The 26,779-nt window shown below is 38.0% G+C and overlaps 5 protein-coding genes and 1 pseudogene across 6 annotated transcripts; all 6 read left to right on the forward strand.

Moving 5' to 3' along the window:
- The first annotated feature begins 2,342 nt into the window (after positions 1 to 2,342).
- LOC119013609 lies at positions 2,343 to 7,837 on the forward strand. Of its 2 annotated transcripts, none has more exons than XM_037088305.1 (6): positions 2,343 to 2,559; positions 2,973 to 3,044; positions 3,645 to 4,241; positions 4,585 to 4,692; positions 4,812 to 4,922; positions 6,223 to 7,837. In XM_037088305.1, the coding sequence occupies exons 2-6, from the start codon at positions 3,031 to 3,033 to the stop codon at positions 7,181 to 7,183; spliced, it is 1,791 nt and encodes a 596-aa protein (XP_036944200.1). In that variant the 5' UTR covers positions 2,343 to 2,559; positions 2,973 to 3,030; the 3' UTR covers positions 7,184 to 7,837. The 2 variants fall into 2 exon arrangements, with proteins under 2 accessions (XP_036944200.1, XP_036944201.1); XM_037088306.1 differs by having other exon boundaries at positions 2,343 to 2,553.
- Positions 7,838 to 8,421: 584 nt separating this feature from the next.
- On the forward strand, positions 8,422 to 9,922 carry LOC119013616 (annotated as a pseudogene).
- Positions 9,923 to 9,930: 8 nt separating this feature from the next.
- On the forward strand, positions 9,931 to 17,846 carry LOC119013610. Its single transcript, XM_037088307.1, has 6 exons — positions 9,931 to 11,515; positions 11,968 to 12,038; positions 14,970 to 15,566; positions 15,748 to 15,858; positions 15,930 to 16,040; positions 16,461 to 17,846. Exons 2-6 carry the CDS (start codon positions 12,022 to 12,024, stop codon positions 17,407 to 17,409), a joined length of 1,785 nt encoding a protein of 594 aa, XP_036944202.1. The 5' UTR covers positions 9,931 to 11,515; positions 11,968 to 12,021; the 3' UTR covers positions 17,410 to 17,846.
- Positions 17,847 to 18,203: 357 nt separating this feature from the next.
- Positions 18,204 to 20,125, forward strand: LOC119013612 (amine sulfotransferase-like). The gene is made up of 6 exons (XM_037088311.1): positions 18,204 to 18,404; positions 18,517 to 18,722; positions 19,022 to 19,148; positions 19,423 to 19,517; positions 19,633 to 19,804; positions 19,887 to 20,125. Exons 1-6 carry the CDS (start codon positions 18,257 to 18,259, stop codon positions 19,994 to 19,996), a joined length of 858 nt encoding a protein of 285 aa, XP_036944206.1. The 5' UTR covers positions 18,204 to 18,256; the 3' UTR covers positions 19,997 to 20,125.
- Positions 20,126 to 21,356: 1,231 nt separating this feature from the next.
- LOC119013613 (amine sulfotransferase-like) lies at positions 21,357 to 23,623 on the forward strand. Its single transcript, XM_037088312.1, has 6 exons — positions 21,357 to 21,578; positions 21,690 to 21,895; positions 22,250 to 22,376; positions 22,636 to 22,730; positions 22,846 to 23,017; positions 23,100 to 23,623. The coding sequence occupies exons 1-6, from the start codon at positions 21,437 to 21,439 to the stop codon at positions 23,207 to 23,209; spliced, it is 852 nt and encodes a 283-aa protein (XP_036944207.1). The 5' UTR covers positions 21,357 to 21,436; the 3' UTR covers positions 23,210 to 23,623.
- Positions 23,624 to 23,966: 343 nt separating this feature from the next.
- Positions 23,967 to 26,344, forward strand: LOC119013615 (amine sulfotransferase-like). The gene is made up of 6 exons (XM_037088314.1): positions 23,967 to 24,373; positions 24,459 to 24,664; positions 25,078 to 25,204; positions 25,658 to 25,752; positions 25,850 to 26,021; positions 26,104 to 26,344. The coding sequence occupies exons 1-6, from the start codon at positions 24,232 to 24,234 to the stop codon at positions 26,211 to 26,213; spliced, it is 852 nt and encodes a 283-aa protein (XP_036944209.1). The 5' UTR covers positions 23,967 to 24,231; the 3' UTR covers positions 26,214 to 26,344.
- Positions 26,345 to 26,779: the final 435 nt, after the last annotated feature.

Consider the following 26,779-nt stretch of genomic DNA (forward strand, 5'->3'; position numbering starts at 1 on the left):
AACAGGTTTCAAAAGCAACAGTTAAAGGTTTTGTGTTTGTGATTCTTTTTTTGTTTTAAGGCCTCTATCTTTAGATGAGGAGCTTCATACATTAAGAGGATAATAGTGACCTTCATACACATTTATTAAATGGTGTTGACATCATTCTGTAATGTGTATCTGAACACTGGAGCTGAATATGAAATCTCCAATCAACCACGATCAAACTTTATTGTCATTATACAACACAAGATTTAGCAATGAAGTGCAGTCATGGCTGTATCAGCATCAGGATGTCAGCTTTGAGTAAACTAAGGTTTGCCAATGTTAGTTAGTTAGTTAGTTAGTTAGTTTAGATAGATAGATAGACTTTATTGACCCCAAGCTGGGAAATTATACGATTACTTTCATTTTTAGTTTGTTTGCCTAAACAAAAATTGTTAAAAAAATAAAAATAAAAATTCCATGCACCTTGCACTGCTTTCACTTTCAGTGCAGTGTCATCTTACAGTGACAAGCCAAGGAGAAGCAGGAGGAAGACTGCTGTGTGCAGTGTGCTCTGAAAATAAGATTTAGTTTTACATATTTGACTCACAGGAATCAGGTTGTGTGTTTAGATACAGTTTGCTTCTTTACAGCAAAGAGCAGTCTGTCTAACTATCTTAATTTAGGGAAAGTCAAAAGACATAACGTGTATCTGCCAAGATCTGCCTCCCTTGTTATTTCAGCCAGGAAGTCACATTTACTAAATGTATGCTGTGAAAACCAAAACATGTGCTGGCAACATGATTTGACTTTAAAGTGTCTCTAGAGGAATATAACAGATGGGATGCATAATGGGATGCATTGTTTGCTGTGGCTAATTTTGGAGTTTAAGAGATTAATATCTTGATGACTTCAAATGTTCAGAAACTAGACTTCAGATCACTTACAGTTACTGATGAACTCAAGAAAGACCATTATATTGTATTGTAGAGACATGTAGCTGTCTGTGAGAAGGCAGGCCACAAACCACTTCCTGAAACAAAGACTGGTAAAGATGATCACATTATGAAATCCTTCTCATAACCTACCAGGAGTCTTTCCACTGTCCTTGAAAACTTGACACATAAAACTGATGTTACAGTAATGATGAGTGAACAAAAGTCATGGTAGGTTATAGAGTTTCATTACTTTTAAGATTTGTTTTGCAAAACAGGATGAAAATATTAAGTTGTGGTGCTGTTGAATAAACAAGAGAGAGAGATGTTCATCTCTGAAGCAAAAACAGAACATTTTGACCTTTATGAAGGAAGGATTTATTGAAGAACTGTTGTAATGCATTAGTTTTAGCTGGGTGTATCTGACAAACTGGCAACTGAGTGCATAAAGATATCATCTTTATTCTCACTGAGTTAAATACATGTAACCACCATGCAGTAGCTGATGTGTACACTGAAATATTTTGAGCTTCCTCTGTCCACCAACACTGTTCATCGAGATGCACGACTTGTGTCTGCCTTAAATACCAACACTTGAAGTAAATGTAAGTAGTCAACTTGTGAGACACAGACTACTCTAGTAACTGCCAATTTACTGTCTTAAAACAATACGTGGTTTCCCATTATGAAAGTTAAAAAATGTATGTATGTATAGGAGGTGGAAAGAAGGAAGTGCATTGTATTCAACAAAGAAAACCACCAACTGGGAGACCAATTTCAAAATCATGACTTCCTTATTTCATAACCACAATAAACCATGATTACTGGTGTTACACTATAAACCCACAGATTCTGCAACCTGATCCTAATTTTCAGCTATTTAGAGCTGTGTAGGGATGTATTTTTGTGGGCAAACTTTTTTACTCACTCATAGAGACCAGCCACCTAAATACGGTGGTGGTGGTGGAGGGTGGGTGCAGTAGCAGCCTGATCTTGAGCGCCTGGTCTCAGGGTTCTGGAGGATATAAAAGTCCGTTCTCTAACTGGGCTGGTCTCTCTTGCTTTCCTCCCATCATCTCCACCTTTTCCTGTTGTGTTGAAACTATCGTTTTTCTCCACCTACACCACTGATGCCACTGACAGACACACCTTTTTAACTGATTGTCTAGTTTCTTATTTTAACTGTAATAAATTACTTGTGTTTATGTCACACTCTGCATCCTTTCCCATTTCTTGTCATGGTTTCTTGCCAGGTTATGACACCAGCTGCTAAGTTCAGTTCTCACATGAAACAATGATTCTCAAACCAACAATGAATAAGTGGCTTTCTTGGTCCATCCTTACTTTCATTTTTATTTTGGCTGCCTAAAAATGTCTAAAAATTTCCATCCACTCTGCACTGCTTTCACTTTCATTTCAGTGTGGCTTATAAAAACGCAGGGAGGGGAATCAGGAGGAAGACTGCTCTCAAGATAAGCTATTTCCGACATTTGACTCAAGTGGTTTGTTTAGATACAGAGCATTCTGTCTTGATAACGAATGTTAATGTTACAGGATGAAAAACTTTCAATCCTGACTTATTTTCCTTTAGCCACCTCATCTATCAGCCTACAATAGAACTACAAGGAGTGTCAAGTGGAGACAAACAGCAAAGGTAAAGGTAAGTTTTTAGTTGTATTTATGTATTTTTTTTTTTATTAATATGTGTAAAAACTTACAGGCACAACTTTAAACTGGAGAACTAGAAGCTCTGACATTAGAAAGCAGGAATGTGAAATGAATCCATGATAAAAACAGTTACATCTTCTCTGTGGTATCTGAGTAACAGGCAATTTATAGTAACAGGGCAGGACCAAGTCAGAGGAAACTTAAGAATACTAGAAACTCAAAAACTCTATCAAGTACTTCGAATTCTGCCAAGGCTTGGTTGTGATGAGCAAAAACAATGTATGTGTACATTGAAGTTCTCCATAAAACATTGCTCACAAAACAGAAATCTGTGTTTAGAAGTCTGAAGTCTGAAAAGTCTGAAAACATTTTAAAATCTTGACTCTTTTTTTTTTTTCTCCACAGTTGATAACAAGGAAACCAGCAAGGAGTCGTAGACAGGGTGCCAAGTGAAGACGAACGGATGTCGGGGAAAAGGTAAAGAATATTTATGTTGTTGCTTTCCAGATTAAAGACTTTATTCACAACGAAGCCTTAAATATGAGCACGGCCAAATAAGATAAAGTTAGGTGAAAGGTCTAATGCTTTAAGGATGTTGAAGTGCCTTGTATTCAACAAATAAAACAGCCTACAGGGAGACTGATTTCAAAATCATGACTCCCTTATCTCACACTTTCACAAAAAGCCTTTTGGATTTTGGATTATTACTGAATATAATCTCTATGGTAAACACAGATGTATGATACCCACACATGTTGTTCAGCAGGATCATTTTCGCAGATGAGCACCACTTTTGAGATTTGAGATTGAAGCGTAAATGAAATTGCTTGAAGTAAAAAGCTAATGTTAGGCAATAAAAAGAATACAGTTACATCTGAACTTGAGTGATAACACATTGCAAGATCAAGCAAAAGTTTTTCGAAATCTCTTCCATGTGTAATTTTTTTCTTTTTGAATAATTTATTTCTTTGTTTGAATCAGTTTTTGCAAACTCTGTGAAGACTGATCAGTGGGTCACATTTCACATGTCAGACATGACAAAGATTAATCTAGAGGCGATGTTGTGTTGTTTCACAGACAGGAATTGCAGGAGGCTTTGTGCCAATACAGCACAGATACCCTCACCGACATTAACACAGTGAGTGGATTCTGTGAGGGGATCTCTGCATGGAAGGATGCAAGGAAGACCGAGTTTAGCAAGCTAGAAGATATCAAAGACAAAGCTGCCAAAGTTGACCTGAGCTTCAGCCATGTTACCAAGTCAGAAACAAAAGCTAAGGCTCTGGGGGAATATGTGAAAAGCAAGATGACCTCCAGTTATGCAGACAGCAAGCGTGCAGATCTGGAGACAGAGCTGGCTGCGGTGCTTGCAGACACTCTGAGAGGTTTCGAGGAGCTCGACCGCTTCCTGGAGGCAGTGGAGAAGCTGGCGGTCACCTCACTTCATGTGTTCATGGAGGAGAACCAGGTGTTACACCTGCCTCAGGGGATCAGCCTTGAACATGTTCGGGTTGTCATCACCGCTGCACGACAAATCTGCCCTCTCCTCCTCAAGTTCAAGAGAGATGCAAGTGTCTTCTTCCTCCCCAAACTTCACAATGTGGAAGTGCTGTCATACCAGCTGGACAAATACACAGAGACCACCTGCATAATCTGTGGGGATTTGGAGAAAAGGTCTTATTACCTCTCAAGCTTTTAAATATGAATCTGAAATAATAAACAACTTATTAAAACCATAACAATTATTACTTTAAAATAACAATGTAAATAGTTCTATATTTCATGAGTAATCACTGTTAGAGTGGTCAGTAATCCATGTCCCATGCCTGGAAGGAGCCAGGGGAGCAGGAAGCAGAAGGTTCGCTGGAGGTTCTGAACACAGAAATCTCAACATTAGAAAATACTTCAGAAGAGCTACACAAAATAAATACTCTATTACAGTGATTACTACTGGAATATAGAGCTTATTTTAATTTTAAAAATTAGATTTCATCAACTTTAATTGTTCCCATTTCAGTAAGCGCCTCCTGATGACTAAAAAACATCTGGCAGACGTCAGTGGGAATCTGTCTGAAGATGACATACAAAGAATTCTTTGTCACATTAATCAGCATTTTGAAATAAGGTAAGTATGACCTCTGCATGGTTAGTTTGGGTCATATATATTACATATTATATATTATATTATATATGCACTCAAGTTGTTAACATACAAGTTATTAAAAGCGAATGTTCCCTTTGTAGACTACGTTTCCAGAGAACAGCTACAGAAACTGTGGTGAACCTTGATGTGGATTTGTCTGAAGATGAAATAGAAAGAATGCTTGATCACATTAATCAGCTTCGCAAAATCAGGTGAGTGTTATACATAAATATTATCCATGTATGTCTGTGTGGGGTAATATATTACATTATATATTGATTGATTTTGATTTGATTTGAGTGTTGACTCATTCTACATTATTACATTACAAATACATCCAAAATACATTTAAAGAAACAATTTGCTCAATTTTGATGAAATATGTTGTTAAGAAGAATTATTGGTAGATGGAACCACTTTAATTATTCATCCACATAATTGCTAGCCCAGTTATTAATTGGCACAAACCTGGTCCCTTGATGATCAAACAATCTATAGTGCAAACACTATAGATCTCATATTCTATATATATTTTATATATATTTTATCACACTGTTGTTAAAGGACAGTGACGACACAACTGTGAATAAATTAGACAAGTACAGTGATGACAGTGAATGACTGAGGACCAATATGTATCACATGAAGATGTGTTTAGAGACCAGAGGAATCAAAATTCAGAAGCTAAGAGATGTGGCTTAATAGGATGATTTAAAAGATGGTAATGATCTAGCATGCCTGATTTCATAGTCAAGGTCTGACTGCAAAGGCCCAGTCAACTTCAGTTACAAGCCGGACTTTTGGAAGAACCAGCAAAGCTGCATCCTATAATCTTAGAGAATGCTGAGGTGCATAGAGGGTCAGTAACAAAGACTATTTAAAGTCTTAAAAGTAATGAAAAGTAATGAAAAAATTGAAGCCAATGCAAAATTAAAATATTAACATCATGTGACTAAACAGCACTAGAGAACCAAGTACTTTATCCAGGACACAATAAATGCTTTACAAACACCAAATTGCTATTAATGTTGGTTGGTCAAAGAGCTCAAAGCAGTCGGGGACAGTGCCTCTGAACTGAACTCTGAAGACCGGGGTGGTGGTCCCTCTATTCAACAAGGGGGACCGGAGGGTGTGTTCCAACTATCGGGGGATCACACTCCTCAGTCTCCCTGGGAAAGTCTAGTCCAGGGTACTGGAGAGGAGAATTTGGCCGATAGTCGAACCTCAGATTCAGGAGGAACGATGCGGTTTTCATCCTGGCTGTGGAACACTGGACCAGCTCTATACCCTCCGCAGGGTGCTGGAGGGTTCATGGGAGTTGCCCAACCAGTCCACACGTGTTTTGTTAACTTGGAGAAGTCATTCGACCGTGTTGGAAGACCTGGGTAAGCGGAAGAAAATGGATGGGTTGATGGATGGATGGTCAAAAAACTGAGGGGTTGCTGAACAATCCAGATAATAATTTAATTAAGCATTGATTGGTAAATTAATTTTGTCTTTCCTCTTCATCAGGATGGACCAGAACTTCAGACTGGTGTTCTTGTTCCAGGATGTTTCATGTTCTGTCTTCATCGATGAGTTCAAAGAGCGACAACCCAGGATGCTGCAGTTTCTAACAGACCTGGAGGAGGTCGCTGTTAAACTAGACAGTATGAATAAGGGGGCAAAGATCTCCAGTGTGGCAGGCAGCTCAGTGGGCGCAGCTGGAGGTGTCATTTCCATTGTTGGTTTGGCATTAATTCCTGTCACAGCAGGAGTGTCTCTAGGTCTGACAATAGGTGGGGCAACAATGGGAGGGCTTAGCGCATTAAACACTATTGTCACCACCGCCACAGAGATTGGAGTAAACTATACAAAAAAAACCAAAGCCAGTGAAGTCTTCCAGAGCTTCATGGATGATGTTCAGAGTCTCCAGGGTTGTCTGGAGGAGGTCATCAGGAAACAAATCACAAAAATGGAGGCAAGTGAGATGGATGTGCTTGCAGAAATACGCAAAGTGATAAGTAAGGGTCGTGTGATCAGGAAACTTGTTGATGTGCTTATTGATGCTACCTCTTCTTTGAAGTTATTTAAAAGTGAGGTGACTGCAAGTGCTGGCGGGGTGGTGAAGGGAGGCACAGCATTACGTAACGTGCCCAGGGCGGCCTCAGATGTCCCTGAAATCACTCAGGCGGCAGTCAAAGGGCCACTTGCTCTTACTAAGTCAGCCAGAGTAGGTTTAATTGTAACCAATGCTCTTTTCCTTGGTGTGGATGTCTTCTTCATCTGTAAGGATAGTTACAGTCTGGCCAAAGGCAGCGAGACAGAAGTCTCAAAGTTCATCAGAGCCAGAGCTGCACTTTGGAGCTCAGAGATGGACGCATGGAAGAAGATCCATGACTCCCTGTGTGAAGGTCAGAAGACATCAGAGGAACACCGAGCCGTCCTGGACAAAGCATTTTATCCAGAGAGAGCAATAGAGAGCAACAACTAGAGAAATCAAATATCTGTCACAAGAGGATGAAAAAATGAAATATAAGTAGGTCTCTGTGGTGAATTGGTGGTGACTCAATTTTTTTGTATCTCATTTTTTTTTTTTTTCAGTGTAACTCTGAGTAATATGACTAAATCATGTCTGATAATGGAATCTAACTAATATGTAAATCACTGATCATCAGCATAGAAAATCATTTAAATCTATCTTCTTAATCAGCTGTATTTCTAATGACAAACATGATTCATTGCGTCTCTGTATATTAACTATTACATGGTCAGTATGAGTGTTGTCACGATGAAGCTTGTCTCAAAACATAATGCTCGTGTATCATTCAAAAAAAGATGTGAAAATATCTTACTTGCATGTATTTTATAATCATTAAATATATCCCTGACTATTAAGAAAAAAAATGTTTGTCTCATAACTAGCACTTAGTTTTTAGATGTACTTCTTTTTCTGTATCTGACACATAGTAGCAGATGTATATTAGTACTTGGATGGACGTTGATTTGTGTCAAACAATGTGGAATTGTGTTATCCAAAGCTGTGGTGTCATTAGAGGTACCTGCTTTACCTTGTCTTTAAGTGACATTTTTGACTGACTTCATTTATATGATATCAAACAAATAGGGGTGAAATAAATGTACTAAACTTTACAGTCAATAAAGAGGATTCTCTCTTCTCTTGTAAAATGTGGTTCATCAATTTAGAAAAAGTTCTTCTCAGACAAAGGAAAGGTTTTTTTTTGTCACATCCACACAAAAATAGCTGATGTCTACAAACCTGTTGTAAACATGTATTTTACACCATAATATGACTGATAAACAAGGATATAGATTTAAAAACCTGTATACAAAGTCAATATCATGTGAACACAGCTAAAACAAGGTCCAACTAGTAGTTATGGAAACATTTCATAAAAGAATACAATGCATGAAACTCATGGTGGTCTTACAGAATAGTTAGACAATTGCCAAAAAGAAAGCTTCATCATCGGGGTACGATGATGAAATGGTGTGTTAATCCATCAAATAGATACTGAAATATTTCTCCGCTGCTAACACGACTCAACTTCACTCATGTTGGCAGTGTATACCCAACTGACAGTATTTCAGATATAGACCTATTAAGCAATAGACCAGTCATAAACTTGAGTGCAACAAACCCTTCAGAGTTATAGCACTGTTGTTGCATTTATAGTTTTGCTCTGGCTTGAAACAGATTAACTGATCTGTGATGTTTCATGTTTGTCCCCCCTGCAGGAAGCATATGGACTCAACAGATCATCATCTCCATCTGTGAGTTAGCCGGAGGTCTCAATGAATATCCAAACAACTTTGAGCAGATGCCATGGCTGGAGTTTCTGGAGGGTCGAGGAGATTACTCCCTACGACCCTCTCCACGACTCTTCTCTTCTCACCTCACCCCGGCTCTCATGCCTCCAGGACTGAAGGACAAGAAGGGAAAGGTCAGTATTTATGGAGGATCAATCATTCCTGCCAATAAAATGAGAGTTTGAAAAATAAAGTGAGAAAGCTCCACATCATAAATCTCAACAAATTTGTGCACAAATCTGTTCAAATTTGAGTAGTGTGTATTTGGCTAGATCCACCTGACCTGACAGGTGTGGCACATGCTGATTAAACCACATGGTTATTGCACAGGTGTGTTTTGGACTGCTCACAAGAAATGGCCACTATAAAATGTGCAAGTATATTTTACAACATAATCCCACTGATATTGCGAGTTTTGAGGGATGATTGCTGTTTGTTTTTATGTCAGATTATCTATGTGATGCGAAATCCAAAGGACAACATCGTCTCCTATTACCACTTCAGTAATGTCTGGGCCGACGTAGAGACTCCCAAGAGCTTTGAGCACTTTCTTGAGAACTATTTGACAGGCAAAGGTGAGATACCTCAGAGTCCGGGTCCTGATGATCATATTACGTAACTAAGTTTTTGAACGCAAAAAAAGTCTGGATTGTGTTTGTATTGAAAGCACCTGCAGACACAGAGTGCTTAATCATGAAGATTTGCATCAACAATTTAATAATAAAAGACTGTTTAAAACTAAAAATATTTTAAAATCTTCCGTGTTGGTTGCATTTACAAGATGTTGGGTTTAATAAATGCAACAGACACTTCATTTAAATTCCTCATTCATTAACTTTTTCATAATACAGTTGAAGCATCATCCTGGTTTGACCACATCAGGGAGTGGCATTCAGTGAGAGACCAGTACAACATCCTCTTCCTGACCTATGAGGACATGATATTGGTAAGATCTGTCCCAACAGCTGGACTGTGAAATGATGCTGGCAAAGAAGTGACGAATTCTATGAAATCCATTCAATGCTGTTTTCCTTTTAGGACCTGAAGACGGCCGTGACCAAGATCTGCACTTTCTTGGGTAAAAACCTGAGTGAAGCAGCCATTGAGCAAGTTGTAGAAAAATCTACATTCAAGAACATGAAGAAGGACGTAAAAGCAAACTACAAGTTTCTGCCAGAAACCAAGCTGAAGGGTGACTTCATGCGTAAAGGTAACTTTGCAACAGCACTGTAGCCACCTGCTCAGAAACACGTGTACAGATACAAGCTGTAGTGTTTGTTTCTTCATTACAGGTCAGATCGGCGACTGGAAGAACATCTTTACTGCAGCTCAGAGTGAAAGAGTTGATCGACTCCTTCAGGAGAGACTCGGCGACATGTCTCTGAAGTTCATCTTTGAATAAGCAGAGCAGCCACACCCGACACGAGCACTGTGTTTCTGAGCGTCTTTCACAACGTATACATTAGCAGAGGTTGAATAGTAATAGATTACATGAAATCAGTATTTGCTGTAAGACCAAAACAAATGAATCAAATTTTGTTATAAGTCAAAAAAAATGAATCACGTTAGAAAAATGTGTGATTAAATGATGGTTGCACTGTAAAGAATCACTTGTTTACACCTTTTGAATATTGCAGTTTCAACTAAACATGTTTAGATGGTAACCAATGCTCCATTAAACCATGTCAGACACACAGGGTTTCTTGGACATGAGCTCCGCTTTGTGGTTGACATACAACACAACCCTGACTGCAGCTGCTAATGTGTGAACTGCGTCACTTTAAGCAGCCTTTATGATGAAATGATTTCTGACCCACAGCTAACAGATGATTCACTCATCAAATATGTTACGGCACCCGGTGCTGTGAGTGTATTTTGTGTTGTTTTCTTTCACCCATTCAGGTGACCCCCTCCTCCTCCTCCCTGTGAGTGTGTGGATCGCACACCTGAGGCTACTTGCCATTTAGGCCATGTGGTATAAAGGTGCTGCAGATGCCAGTGGGCTGGGGGTGGCAGCGATATGCAGGAGCCAGAGTTACAGAGCTACAGCGCTACAGCGCTACAGCGTGTAGTGTGTTTTTGTTGTGACCATGGCCATGTGGGCTAACGAGTGTATTTTGTGGGCAATAAAGCTGTTTTGAGTTGCAATTTTGCCACAGTTTTCTGTACAGTCATGCCACTTTGGGTGTTTGGGGAGTTCATGGATGATTTCCTACTGGTGTCAGAGAAGAAGATGAAGTCACTTTTAAGCAGTTAGCAATAAAGGTTGCTGGCTTAAGGATAGCATGTCTCTCATTACCTCAGGAATGTTTCAGATGGCAAGAAAATGCATTGTGTATTCCAGTAAAATAATGCAGAGTGTGGAAGAGAGGTGCTGTGATGAAAAGATGCTTCAGTTAATGTTTCAAACATTTGGTTTGTTTCTCTGTGATCAAATATTCTGTTTACATATAAGAATATATATATAAGTATACATGCCCCTCCTGTGATCTGCTTGAATTATGCAGAGGATTATTAATTAAAGCTCATTCTTTCAGGGATTAAATATCTCAGAACAGACCACTGCCTTTGAAAAACTTATTCAGTAGGGTAGCTTGTTCGTTCAGGAAATATCTATCAGAGTGGATTACAACCTCAATAAGTGTAGTTATTACATATATTTCCTACTGCCTTTAAAGGCAGCATCAGGATGTCAGCTTTGAGTAAATAAAGGTGTGAACACAGTGGCACACACGTATGACTTGGAACACTTTCGTTATCAATACCACACATAGGTTCAGCCTCGAAACCAAAGATATTTGAGTATCACCTGGGGAAGTTCAGTCCACAAACCAGTTGGTGAATGTGTTCTTTTGGCAGATTCAGTCTAATGAGCTGTTGATCTTGGGCACTAAAATAGATCAGATCGCCAATTTTTATCTGTTTTTCTTTTAATTACGTAGGTAATACAAAAGGAATCCAACAAGGAAGACTGCTGTGTCAGTATGCACTCATGGTAAGCTCTGGTTTTACACTTTTGACGAGCAGGCATCAAGTTATATGTTTAATACAGTTTGCTTCTTTACTACAAAGACCATTCTGACTTATTCATTGTCATTGGTTATGTCATCAAAAACTTTCTTTTACTTTTGGCACCACATCTATCAGCCTATTAAGCTAAACTGGAGAACTGGAAGCTCTGACATTTAGAAAGGAGGACAAAGAAATGAATCAATGATATAAAGAGACAAATTGTCCATACTAAAATATTAGAAATTCAAGAACTCAACACAACAGTATTTCTAATATCTTACAAAAGCATTCTGCTGCAGGTTGGTTGTGGTTCATGTGTAAGAAATAAAGACAAGAAAAGAAAAAAAATCTCCAGACAAGGTTGTTCACTTGATGTTTTAAACAAATCTGTGTTTAAAGTCTGGAAAAAAATTATCTTTTTTTTCTTCTCCACAGCTAATAACAAGATAACCCCCACAGACTTGCAGACAGTGTACCGTGTGAAGATAAATGATGTCGGGGGAAAGGTAAAGAATAATTAGTTAGTTAATTCACAGCAAAGCCTTAACAATTAGGAGGGTCAGTTCAGATAAAGATAAAGAAAGCTTCAATGCTTCCAAAAAGGTGTTTTTTCAGTGCCTCATTTTTCAGATTTATTGATTTCAAGAGATAATTTCAACAGATGAATCAAAATTAGCTGATAAAAAAACAAAATCATCAACAGACGATAACCAAATAGACTCTTCTGCACTCCATGTTGACTGTTCTCTTCAACCAAAGTCTGCTCACATGATGAATACTACTCAGACTACAACAAACAACAGAAACCAGAAAATTTGCAATAACTATTTATTGTCATAGGATTCTCTACCCATATACAAATGTTTGTACAGATAATACTAATACTAATTATTATAGTAATGATAATGACTGTGATTTACAATATTTACATGTAATTCTGTAAAGATTTGTTTTTGTATGAAGATAACACAATGAATGAGAGCACAGTGAGGAGACGAGAGTGCAGCACTCCATCTGACTACCTGAAGAAGACTGCTGATAGCACTTGTTTGTGACAATGAGCTTTTATTTTGGTACTTCCGGTGACAGGCAGTGTGAATTTGCATATTAGAAATATTTGGTTTCACCCATAACATTTAGATTTAACATTCAGCATTCAGATTTAACATTCAGCATTCAGATTTAACATTTATATTTATATTTATCCATTTAACATTTATATTGAAATTTCATATTTAACATTTAGTTTTAACATTTATATTTACATTTAACATTTATATTTACATTTAACATTTAACATTTAGATTTAGATTTAGATTTAAATTTCACATTTACATTTAACATTTGGATTTAGATTTAACATTTAGCATTTAGATTTAACATTTAGATTTAGATTTAGACACACTGTGAAACTGTGTTGGACTCCCTCTCAAGAGATCAAATTAGCAGACCGCTAATTTACAGAGTTTTATCAACCTTAGAAATGACCGCACGAAAACAATACACTGCAGTAAATTAATCCAAATATAAACCGCCACCAAAAAGCCACAAATAATGCTAAGAACAGCACCAAACTTCAGCAACAGTACAAATAGAGTCTCAGCACACAGTCCGGGGCATTAAAATTTCACCAGCTTAGCTGGATTTCTACTGAAAAGCTAACAATATGTACCTCTCTTCTGCAGCAGTCTCGACAACTCGATTACCGAGTGCAGTAGTGTTCCACGGCTCAAGCATGAAATGTATGATCATGACTCCATGGAAAAGCAATAAAAGTTCATATGTGTCTTACCTGCCAGTTTATAACAGTTATTATCGAGGGCGGACAGGGAAAAGAACAGAATTGAACATTTCTAACTGCACTCGGTAATCGTCGCGTCGGGCCTTCACCAACCTGGAAGCTCATGGAGGAGAGTTGAAATCTAGCTTCACAATAGAAATCCAGCTAAGCTAGTGGAGGTTAGATGCCCCTGACGGTGTGCTGAGACCCTATTTGTACTGTTGCTGATGTTTGGTGCTGTTCTGAGCATTATTTGTGGCTTTTTGGTGGTGGTTTATAGTTGGAGTGTATTGTTGTCGTGCGGTCATTTCTGAGGATGCTAAAGCTACGTGAGCTAGCACTCTGCAAACTTTATCTCTCAAGGAGGGGTCCTACACAGTGTCAGGGTGTGTTAGAACATGGATTAAATTTACACCAGAATATCCCTTTAAGATTTACCATTTAGATTTAACATTTAACATTTAGATTTAACATTTAGATTTAACATTTAGATTCACATCTAACATTTAACATTTAGATTTAAATTTCACATTTAGATTTACATTTAATATTTGGATTTACATTTAACCTTCAGATTTACATTTAACATTTAGTTTTAACATTCATATTTACATTTAACATTTATATTTACATTTAATATTTGACATTTAGATTTAACATTTATATTTAAATTGAACTTTTATATTTACATTTGACATTGAGATTTAGATTTAACATTTGGTTTTAACATTTAGATTTAAATTTAACATTTGGTTTTAATATTTAGATTTAGATTTAACATTTAACATTTAGATTTCCATTTAATATTTGGATTTACATTTAACATTTAGTTTTAACATTTAGTTTTAACATTTATATTTACATTTAACATTAATATTTACATTTAACATTTGACATTTAGATTTAACATTTATATTCAAATTGAACTTGTATATTTACATTTAACATTAAGATTTAAATTTAACATTTGGTTTTAACATTTATATTTAGATTGAACTTTTATATTTACATCTAACATTTAACATTTAGATTTAAAATTCACATTTAGATTTCCATTTAATATTTGGATTTACATTTAACATTTGGATTCACATTTAACATTTAACTTTTAACTTTTATACTTAAATTTGAGATTAAGATTTAACATTTAGATTCAGAACAAAGTTCACAACTATTGCTGTAAATCTGGTCAAAAGTAACATAAATAAATTGTTTATTGCTGTTTATTTTAGCATGCTCAACTTTACAATCAGCACCCCATATTAAAGTGTCAAAGTTAAAGTCAGTTGAAAACATGTACATGTAGGCCAACTGACTGTGCTGATGCACCATTTAATTCCTTTAAGAAATTATTAAGAATGACAAGCACTAGCTTTTTGCTGTTATCTTTTCTCCTGTTAACACTGGATATCAATAGGACCCTTCCTGAAAATATATCTAATGCAAGAGATATGGACAAAAACCACAGTGCTTTTTTTGTATAAAGAAGTATTCCAAAGTTTATTTGTTTTTGTTTTTTTTTATTATTTATGGATATATTCATTTTTATGAGTTTTTCCAAAGTCTATAATAATTGTTCAGTGGATAAATTATTTTGTGTTCTCATTTCAAAACATGAGTAAGCTCAATCTACAGACAATGTTGTGTTTCCTGACAGACAACAACTACAGGTGGCTTTGTGTCGCTACACCACAGATACCCTCACTTACTTTGACACAGTGAGAGGATTCTGTCACAGGATCTCGTCATGGATGGATGCAAGGAAGACAGAGTTGGTCCACATGATGGACATAAAAGACAGAGCTGACAAGATTGACCTGAGCTTTAGCCATGTTACCCAGTCACAGACCAAAGGTAAGGCTCTGTGGGAATATATTAAGAACAAGGTAACCATAAAGTCTGCTGACAGCAGCCGTGCAAAGCTGCAGAAAGAGTTGGCGGATGTGTTAAAGTTCACTCTGGGAGGTCTGAAGAAGCTCGACCACTTCCTGGAGGCAGTGGAGAAGCTGGCGGTCACCTCACTTCATGTGTTCATGGAGGAGAACCAGATGTTAGACCTGCCCAAAGGAATCAGCCTTGAACATGTTCAGGTTGTCATCACTGTTGCACGACTAATCTGCCCTCTCCTCCTCGAGTTCAAAAGAGATGCAAGTGTCTTCTTCCTCCCCAAACTTCAGAATGTGGAAGTGTTGTCACACCAGCTGCACAAATACACAGAGACCGCCTGGATAATCTGTAATATGTTGGAGAAAAGGTATCTCTTATTATTATATTTATTTGCATATAATGTTCTTAAGCTTTAGAACATGAATTTGAAATAATTATTACTTAAAACAGAAACACCAGGGAATTTCTTAATGCAAAGAAAATATATTTAAAATGATTTACATATTGCTTCAAATACAAGATATTATAATTGTCTGTTTCTATTTTAGTCAACGTCTCCTGAGCATGACGACGACAACTCTGGCAGACCTCGGTGTAAATTTGTCTGAAGATGACGCACAAAGAATTATTTGTCACATTAATCAGCAAGTTGAGCTGGGGTAAGTATTACGTCTGTATTATTCATTTGGGACCAAAAAAAAAATACTAATATCAATTGTTCCTTTTTCAGACTACTATTTCAGAGAGCAACCACAAAACCTGTTGTGGACCTTGATGTGGATTTGTCTGAAGATGAAATACAAACCATGCTTGGTCACATTAATCAGCTTAATGAAATCAGGTATGTATTATCCACATACAGTTTGGGGGATAAAGTATTACTTCTACACACACACACATATATATATATATATATATATATATATATATATATATATATATATATATATATATATATATATATATATATATATATATATATATATATATATATATATACATATATAAACACTTATTTCTATATATTATATAGGTATAGGGTTAATGATTATCAGAGATAATTATTCATTGTGATAAATAATAAAATCCAATTTACATTATTACATTAGATTACCTCGGGGCACCATGCTTGAAGAAGGGAAAAGATAACCAATTCACCAAATCAGTCTTGGAAAAGAAACTAAACTGTCAGTTTGTGACTCTGATTAATAATTAACTTAAATCTTGATTTGTGGATAATTTTATCTTTTCTCTCAATCAGGATGGACCAGAACTTCAGGCTGGTGTTCTTGTTCCAGGATGTTTCATGTTCTGGCTTCATCAGTAAGTTCAATGAACAACAACCCAGGATGCTGCAGTTTCTAGCAGACCTGGAGGAGGGGGCTGTTCAGCTAGACAAGATGAATAAGGGGGCAAAGATCTCCAGTGTGGCAGGCAGCTCAGTGGGGGCAGTTGGAGGTGTGCTTTCCATTGTTGGTTTGGCATTAATTCCTGTAACAGCAGGAGTGTCTGTAGGTCTGATAGCAGGTGGGGTGGCACTGGGAGTGACCAGTGGAGTCAACAGTGCTGTCACCACCGCCACAGAGATTGGAGTAAACCATACACAACAAAAGAAAGCTAGTGAAGTCTTCCAGAGATTCATGGAGGATGTTCAGAGTCTCCAGGGTTGTCTGGAGGAGGTCATGGGTCAAATAGGCACCAACTTAGAGGCAAATGACATAGAATTAGTTGTTGGAATTGGCAAGGTGCTCAGTAAAGTTGGTACTGTTGGAAAAGGTATTGATTCGCTTGTTGACGCTGCCTCTGCCTTGAAGTTGTTGAACAGCGAAGAGGTGATTGTAAGTGCTGGCAGGGTGGTCGCTCAGGAAGGCAAAGCATTGCGCAACGTGCCCAGGGTGGCCTCAGATATCCCAGATATTGGTCAGGCAGCAGTCAAAGGGCCTCTTGCTCTTACTAAGTCAGCCAGAGCAGGGTTCATTGCACTCAATGCTCTTTTCCTTGGCATGGATGTCTTCTTCATCTGTAAGGATAGTTACAGTCTGTCTAAAGGCAGCGAGACTGAAGTCTCACAGTTTATCAGAGCTAGAGCTGCACTTTGGAGCTCAGAGATGGACACATGGAAGAAGATCCATGACTCCCTGTGTGAAGGTCAGAAGACATCAAAGGAACACCGAGCCGTCCTGGACAAGACATTTTATCCAAGGAGGTAGATAGAGAGCAGAGATTAAAATGAAATATCCACTTGATCAAGTGAATGAACCGTGTGATTATCAGAATCAAACATCATTTAACATGATTCATTGCGTCCCTGTATATTAACTATCACATGGCCAGTATGAGTGTTGTCACTATGAAGCTTGTCTCAGAGCATAATGTTGGTGTACCAGAAACAGATTTTTGTTGTGTAAGTGAACATCTTTTACTATAAAGCTGCAATATATTGCATTTTGTAATTATTCTATATATATCTGATGAAAACATTTTTCTCTCTCATACCAAATAGAACTTAGTTTTTAGATGAACTTCTTTTTCTGTATTTGACACATAGTAGCCAATACATATTAGTAGTTGGATGGTTGTTGATTTGTCTGTGTGTTTGATTTATCTGCTAGTAAAAAAATGTTTGTACTAAACTTTACAGTCAATAAAGGGTATTCTTGCATCTCTTGTAAAATGTGGTTCATCAATTTAGGAAAGTTCTTCACAGATAAAGAGGAGTTTTTTTCACATCAACAAGAGTTAGACGATTGCCAAATAGAAAGCTTCATCATCAGGGTACAATGATGAAATGGTGTATTAATCCATCAAATAAATACTGAAATATTTCTCTGAGGACCATGAACCAAATGTTGTGCTGCTAACACATCTGAACTTCACTCTTGTTGGCAGTGTATACCCAGCTGGCAACATTTCAGATACAGACCAATAAAGGAATAAGCCAACAATCATTAACTTGCACAAGTCCAAAGTCCGGCCACTGTACCTGGTGTTTATTCTCTTCTCTTATCCCATATGAGAACATTGTCCTGCATTTATTCTGTGTGATTCAGAAGTAACATGGAGCAGGTCACAGACTATCTCTTCAGGTACAAAAACTACAACTTTCCCGTCAAACATACAACCACAACTGCAGAGTACATCGACTCACTGCAGAGCTTTGAAACACGAGATAGTGATATTTTCCTCGTCACCTATCCAAAGTCAGGTGAGTGTAACAAACCCCTCAGAGGTATAGCATTGTTTTTGCATTTATAGTTTTGCTCTGGCTGGAAACAGACTAACAGATCAGTGATTTTTCATGTTTGTCCCCCCTGCAGGAACCATATTTACTCAACAGATCATCATCTCCATCTGTGAGTTAGCTGGAGGTCTGAATGAATACCCAAACAACTATGAGCAGATGCCGTGGCTGGAGTACCCGGAGGGTCGAGGAGATTACTCTCTGCGACCCTCTCCAAGACTCTTCTCCTCTCACCTCACCCCGGCTCTCATGCCTGCAGGACTGAAGGACAAGAAGGGAAAGGTCAGTATTTCTGGAGCATCAATCGATCCTGCCAATAAAATAAGAGTTTAAGAAATGAAGTGAGAAAGTTCTACATTACAAAACTCAACATATCTGAGGACAAATCTGTTAAGTAGTGTGTGTAGCCAGATTCACCTGACCTGTACAGGTGTGTTTTGGACTTGTCAAAATAAATGGCAACTATAAAATGTGGAGTTTTATTTTACAACATAATCTCACTGACGTTGCAAGCTTTGAGGGAGCATGCAATCTCGGACAACATTCACATCTGGTCTGATTGCTGTTTGTTCTGATGTCAGATTATCTACGTGATGCGAAATCCAAAGGACAACATCGTTTCCTATTACCACTTCAGTTGTGTCATCGCCGACATAGAAACTCCCAAGAGCTTTGAGCATTTTCTTGAGAACTATTTGACAGGCAAAGGTGAGATACCTCAGAGTCCGGGTCATGGTGAAGTATTGGATTAAGTATGTAAGTTTTTTAATAGAAAAAAGTCTGGATTGTGTTTGTGTTGAAAGCACCTGCAGACACAGAGTGCTTGATTATGGAGATTTGCACCAACAATTTAATAATAAATACTGTTTCAAACTAAAAATATTTTAAAATATTCTTTGTTGGTTTTATTTACAAGGTGCTGCGTATAATACAACAGACACTTCATTTAAACTCCTCATTCATTTAACTCTCCATGATACAGTTTTAGGATCATCCTGGTTTGACCACATCAGGGAGTGGCATTCAGTGAGAGACCAGTGCAACATCCTCTTCCTGACCTATGAGGACATGATTTTGGTAAGATCTGTCCCAGCAGTTGTTCAGCATTTTTTAGTTGCCTGGACTGCAAAATGATGCTGGAAAAGAAGTGACAAAATTCTGTTGAATCTATGAAAGTCTGGTTTCCTTTTAGGACCCGAAGACGGCCGTGACCAAGATCTGCACTTTCTTGGGTAAAAACCTGAGTGAAGCAGCCATTGAGCAAGTTGTAGAAAAATCTACTTTCAAGAACATGAAGAAAGACGTGAAAGCAAACTACGAGTTTCTGCCAGACACAAGGATGAAGGGAAACTTCATGCGTAAAGGTAACTGTGCAACGTAATTGTAGCCACCTGCTCAGAAACACGTGTACAGATTCAAGCTGTAGCTTTTGTTTCGTCATTACAGGTCAGATCGGCGACTGGAAGAACATCTTTACTGCAGCTCAGAGTGAAAGAGTTGATCGACTCCTTCAGGAGAAACTCGGCAACATGTCTCTGAAGTTCATCTTTGAATAAGCACAATGTAATCAGTAGCAGAGGTTGAATAGTAATAGATTACATCAGGATTTTGTTATAAGATAAAAAAAAAAAAAGATTACAGATTATATTTAAATATGTGTGAATAAAATAAGGTTACATTGTAAAGAATCACTTGTTTACTTCTTTTGAATATTGTAGTATTAATTCAGCATGTTCAGATGGTAACCAATGCTTTATTAAACCGCCTCAGACAAACAGGGTTTCTTAGACAAGAGCTCCACTTTGTGGTTGACATACAACACAACCCTGACTGCAGCTGCTCATGTGTAAACTGTATCACTGTAAGCAGCCTGTATGATGAAATGATTTTTGACCCATGTTTGAACTTCTGTACAGAAAGAAATGAACACTCCTGAGCAAAAAAAAAGGAATAAACACAGCTGACCAAAGTGTTGTCTTTATCCAACAGTCAAATGTCCATCCTCAAGGAGACAAGCAGAGAGCACACGCAACCTATTGTTTTGTCACTGAAATTTTTTTCCACTGTATGCATTTAAACTTCTAGCAGACCAGTTTGATGTGTACAAAACCAAATAAGTCTTGCTGGGCTCAGGACAAGTCCAACAAGAGAAACCACCACAGCAGGCTTCTAAAATATTCTCAAACATCTGTCACAGATGTTCGACTTAACACCAGAAAGAGACATCCAGCCCTGATACTCTATGGAAAGAGAGAGCTGTGTGTTTTATTTCCTCTTTGAACAAAGAATGAGTGTGATGTTGGATTTCTATTCCAAAGTAACGGTTTAATACAACATAATACAGTCCACAATTCATAGTTAGGGTCATTAACTGATGTTTATTGTGTAATCCTTCTGTATTTCAACTTCACTCTTGTTGGCAGTCTTCCAGATATGAACCTATGAAAGGAAAAATCCAACAGTGATTAACTTGCACAAGTTCACAGTCCATCCACTGTACCTGGTGTTGATGCTCTGCTCTCATCCTATATGAGAACGTTCTCTCATTCCTTCTGTGTGATTCAGAAGTAACATGGAGCAGATCACAGACCATCTCGTTAGGTACAAAAACTACAACCTTCTCATCAAATACACAAAAAAATGCAATGCATGAAACTCATGGTGGTCTTACAGAACAGTTAGACGATTGCCAAACAGAAAGTTTCATCATCAGGGTACAATGATCAAATGGTGTATTAATCCATCAAACAGATACTGAAATATTTCTCTGAGAACCATGAACCAAATGTTGTGCTGCTAACACGGTTCAACTTCACTCTTGTTGGCAGTGTATACCCAGCTGGCAGTATGTCAGATACAGACTGATAAAGGAATAAGCCAACAGTCATTATATTACAGAAGTCCAAAGTCCGGCCACTGTACCTGGTGTTTATTCTCTTCTCTCATCCCATGTGAGAACATTCTCCTGCTTTTTTTCTGTGTGATTCAGAGGCAATATGGAGCAGGTCACGGACTATCTCTTCAGGTACAAAAACTACAACTTTCCTACCAAATTTGTAACTGCAGAGTACATCGACTCACTGCAGAGCTTTGAAATACGAGATAGTGACATATTCCTCGTCACGTATCCAAAGTCAGGTGAGTGTAACAAACCCCTCAGAGGTATAGCACTGTTTTTGCATTTATAGTTTTGCTCTGGCTTGAAACAGATTAACTGATCAGTGATGTTTCATGTTTGTCCCCCCACAGGAAGTATATGGACTCAACAGATCATCATCTCCATCTGTGAGTTAGCTGGAGGTCTGAATGAATATCCAAACAACTATGAGCAGATGCCATGGCTGGAGTACCTGGAGGATCGAGGAAATTACACCCTACGACCCTCTCCAAGACTCTTCTCCTCTCACCTCACCCCGGCTCTCATGCCTCCAGGACTGAAGGACAAGAAGGGAAAGGTCAGTATTTATGGATGATCAATCAATCCTGCCAATAAAATAAGAGTTTAAGAAATAAAGTCAGAAAGTTCTACATTATAAATCTCAACAAATTTGAGCACAAATCTGTGGAAATCTGAGTAGTGTGTATTTGGCTAGATCCACCTGACTTGACAGGTGTGGCATATCAAAAGGGCTGATTAAATAACATGGTTATTGCACAGGTGTGTTTTGGACTTGTCAAAATAAATGGCGACTATAAAATGCACAGATTTATTTTACAACATAATCTCACTGACGTTGCAAGTTTTAAGGGAGCGTGCAATCTCGGACAACCTTCACCTCTGGTCTGATTGTTGTTTGTTCTGATGTCAGATTATCTACGTGATGCGAAATCCAAAGGACAACATTGTCTCCTATTACCACTTCAGTGGTGTCATGGCCGACATAGAGACTCCCAAGAGCTTTGAGCAGTTCCTTGAGAACTATTTGACAGGCAAAGGTGAGATACCTCAGAGTCTGGGTCATGATGATCAGATTAAGTAAGAAAACCATCTGATTATGAAAGCATTTTTCTTTTAAATGCAAGAAAGTCTGGATTATGTTTGTGTTGAAAGCACCTGCAGACACAGAGCGCTTGATTATGAATATTTGCATCAACAATTTAATGATAAAAACAGTGCTTGTATTTACAAGGGGTTTAATATCTGCTACAGACACTTCATTTAAACTCCTCATTCATTTAACTCTCCATGATACAGTTTTAGGATCATCCTGGTTTGACCACATCAGGGAGTGGCATTCAGTGAGAGACCAGTGCAACATCCTCTTCCTGACCTATGAGGACATGATTTTGGTAAGATCTGTCCCAACAGTTGTTCAGCTTTTTTCATGTTGCTTGGACTGCAAAATGATGCCAGGAAAGAAGTGACAAAATCTATTAAATCTATGAAAGTCTGTTTTCCTTTTAGGACCTGAAGACGGCCGTGACCAAGATCTGCACGTTCTTGGGTAAAAACCTGAGTGAAGCAGCCATTGAGCAAGTTGTAGAAAAATCTACATTCAAGAATATGAAGAAGGACGTAAAAGCAAACTACAAGTTTCTGCCAGAAACAAGGATGAAGGGAAACTTCATGCGTAAAGGTAACTTTGCAACGTAATTGTAGCCACCTGCTCAGAAACACGTGTACAGATTCAAGCTGTAGCTTTTGTTTCGTCATTACAGGTCAGATCGGCGACTGGAAGAACATCTTTACTGCAGCTCAGAGTGAAAGAGTTGATCGACTCCTTCAGGAGAAACTCGGCGACATAACTCTGAAGTTCATCTTTGAATAAGCACAATGTAATCAGTAGCAGAGGTTGAATAGTAATAGATCACATGAGGATTTTGTTATAAAACAAAAGAAAAAAGGTTGCAGATTATATTTCAAAAATGTGCGATTAAATTATGATTACATTGCAAAGAATCACTTGTTTACTTCTTTTGAATATCGTAGTATTAATTCAGCATGTTCAGATGGTAACCAATGCTTTATTAAACCGCCTCAGACAAACAGGGTTTCTTAGACAAGAGCTCCACTTTGTGGTTGACATACAACACAACCCTGACTGCAGCTGCTCATGTGTAAACTGTATCACTGTAAGCAGCCTGTATGATGAAATGATTTTTGACCCATGTTTGAACTTCTGTACAGAAAGAAATGAACACTCCTGAGCAAAAAAAAAAAGGAATAAACACAGCTGACCAAAGTGTTGTCTTTATCCAACAGTCAAATGTCCATCCTCAAGGAGACAAGCAGAGAGCACACACTCTTGTTTTGTCACTGAAATTTTTTTCCACTGTATGCATTTAAACTTCTAGCAGACCAGTTTGATGCATACAAAACCAAATAAGTCTTGCTGGGCTCAGGACAAGTCCAACAAGAGAAACCACCACAGCAGGCTTCTAAAATATTCTCAAACATCTGTCACAGATGTTCAACTTAACACCAGAAAGAGACATCCAGCCCTGATACTCTATGGAAAGAGAGAGCTGTGTGTTTTATTTCCTCTTTGAACAAAGAATGAGTGTGATGTTGGATTTCCATTCCAACGGTTTAACACAACATAATACAGTCCACGATTCATAGTTAGGGTCATTAACTGATGTTTATCGTGTAATCCTTCTGTTTTTTATTTGTGGTATTTCAACTTCACTCTTGTTGGCAGTCTTCCAGGTATGAACCTATGACAGGAAAAAGCCAACAGTCATTAACCTGCACAAGTGCAGAGTCCATCCACTGTACCTGGTGTTGACATTCTTCTCTCATTTCACGTGAGAACGTTCTCTCAGTCCTTCTGTGTGATTCAGAAGTAACATGGAGCAGATCACAGACCATCTTGTTAGGTACAAAAGCTACAACTTTCCCATCAAATACACAACTGCAGAGTACATCGACTCACTGCAGAGCTTTGAAATTCGAGATAGTGACATATTCCTCGTCACCTATCCAAAGTCAGGTGAGTGTGTCAGACTCTTCAGAGGTATAGTGCTGTTTTTGTGTGATCAGTGATGTTCCATAACTTAACGTCCTTACCCCAACAGGGAGCATATGGACTCAGCAGATCATCATCTCCATCTGTGAGTTAGCTGGAGGTCTGAATGAATACCCAAACAACTTTGAGCAGATGCCGTGGCTGGAGTACCTGGCTGGTCGAGAAGATTACTCCCTACGCCCCTCTCCACGACTCTTCTCCTCTCACCTCACCCCAGCTCTCATGCCTGCAGGACTGAAGGACAAGAAGGGAAAGGTCAGTATTTCTGGAGCATCAATTGATCCGACCGCGTAAATAAAAGCTAAGTGATTAATCTGAATGTTGCATAGTTGTGTATAAATGTACTACTCATCATTTTTTTAAAGTGAATTGACTGATTGCTTCAGCTGTGAGATGAGAAACAAAGTGATTTCAGTGATGACAAATTACAGGCATGACAGATTTACACATGATAAAGATTCTAGACGACCTCTGTGACCGTTACAAATTACTAGACGTCCCCAAGTAATACTTGTCCAGTGTGAATATGGCTGAAGCAATGCATTTATATCACTAGCAGAACCAGACTTCCATATTTGATATGTGCCTGAGGTTTAAATCAAAGCTTCATTAAATAGTGAAAAATCTGGTTTCTGCTCTGGGTTGATTGTTGTCTGTTTTGATGTCAGATTATTTATGTGATGCGGAATCCAAAGGACAACATCGTCTCTTTTTACCACTTCAGTAATGTCTGGGCCGACATTGAGACGCCGAAGAGCTTTGAGCAGTTTCTTGAGGACTTTCTGATGGGCAAAGGTGAGATACCTCAGAGTCTGGGTAATGATGACCAGTTCAGGTTAAATGATAACTATGGGACCATAAAGAGAGAGAATTTTGTTTTAAAACAAAAGTCTGTATTGTGTTTGTGTTGAAAGTACCTGCAGATACAGAGCAAATGATTCTGAACATGTTCATCAACAATGATGTAAACAGTTCAAAATTTGAAATCTTACAATCTTTTTTTGTCCACGTATTTAGACATGTTGGTTCCTTCAGTGCTGAAAGATCAAGGCATCATTGTAGTATTTGTAGTGTTTCTGTAGATTTTGCAACTCTCCAGAGACATAAGTGTGTAGAAGTGATACATTAATTATTTGTCGTCAGTACAACTTTCAGCTATCCAACCACGTTGTATTTGCAAGCTGTTAGGATTAATATATTCAACAGACACTTCATTTACACTCAGTCATTCATTTTTCCACGATACAGTTGTAGCATCATCCTGGTTTGACCACATCAGGGAGTGGCATTCAGTGAGAGACCAGTACAACATCCTCTTCCTGACCTATGAGGACATGATACTGGTAAGATTTGTCCCCACAGATGGACTGCAAAATGATGTGGGAAGGGAAGGGAAGTGACAAATTCGGTTAAATCCATTAAATTCTGTTTTCCTTGTAGGACCTGAAGACGGCCGTGACCAAGATCTGCACTTTCTTGGGTAAAAACCTGAGTGAAGCAGCCATTGAGCAGGTTGTAGAAAAATCTACATTCAAGAACATGAAGAAAGACGTGAAAGCAAACTACGAGTTCCTACCAGAAACAAATGTGAAGGGAAACTTCATGCGTAAAGGTAACTATGCAACATAACTGTAGCCACCTGCTCAGAAACACATGCAAAGATACAAGCTGTAGTTTTTGTTTCTTCATTACAGGTCAGATTGGTGACTGGAAGAACATCTTTACTGCAGCTCAGAGTGAAAGAGTTGATCGACTCCTTCAGGAGAGACTCGGCGACATGTCTCTGAAGTTCATCTTTGAATAAGCACAATGTAATCAGTGGCAGAGGATGAATACTAACAGATTACATGACATCAGGATTTGTTATGAGACAAAAAAAGATTACAGATTACATGTGAAAAATGTGTGAATAAATGATGGCTACATTGTAAAGAATCACTTGTTTACATCTTTTGAATATCACAGTTTTAATTAAACATGTTTAAATGGTAATCAATGCTTTATTGACAAACACTTTAAGCAGGCTTTATAATTAAATGATTCCTGATCCACAGCTAACAGCTCATTCACTCATCAAATAAAAGATAAATGTTGAACATCTTGAAGAGAAACACTAATGTCACCATCGTGATGTGTACAGTCATGCCATTTTGGGTGTTTGGGGAGTTCATGGATGTTTTCCTACTGGTGTCAGAAAAGGAGATAAAGTCACCTTTATGCAGTTAACAATAAAGGTTGCTAGCTTTAGGAGAGTATTTCTCTCATTACCGCAGGAATGTTTCAGATGGCAAGAAAATGGTTTGAAGATGGTTCAGTTAATGTTTCAAACAAATTAGGTTTGGTTCAAAAACTCTGTATACATATAAGAAC

The sequence above is a fragment of the Acanthopagrus latus genome, chromosome 23 (assembly GCF_904848185.1).
Source record: "Acanthopagrus latus isolate v.2019 chromosome 23, fAcaLat1.1, whole genome shotgun sequence".
NCBI lineage: Eukaryota > Metazoa > Chordata > Actinopteri > Spariformes > Sparidae > Acanthopagrus > Acanthopagrus latus.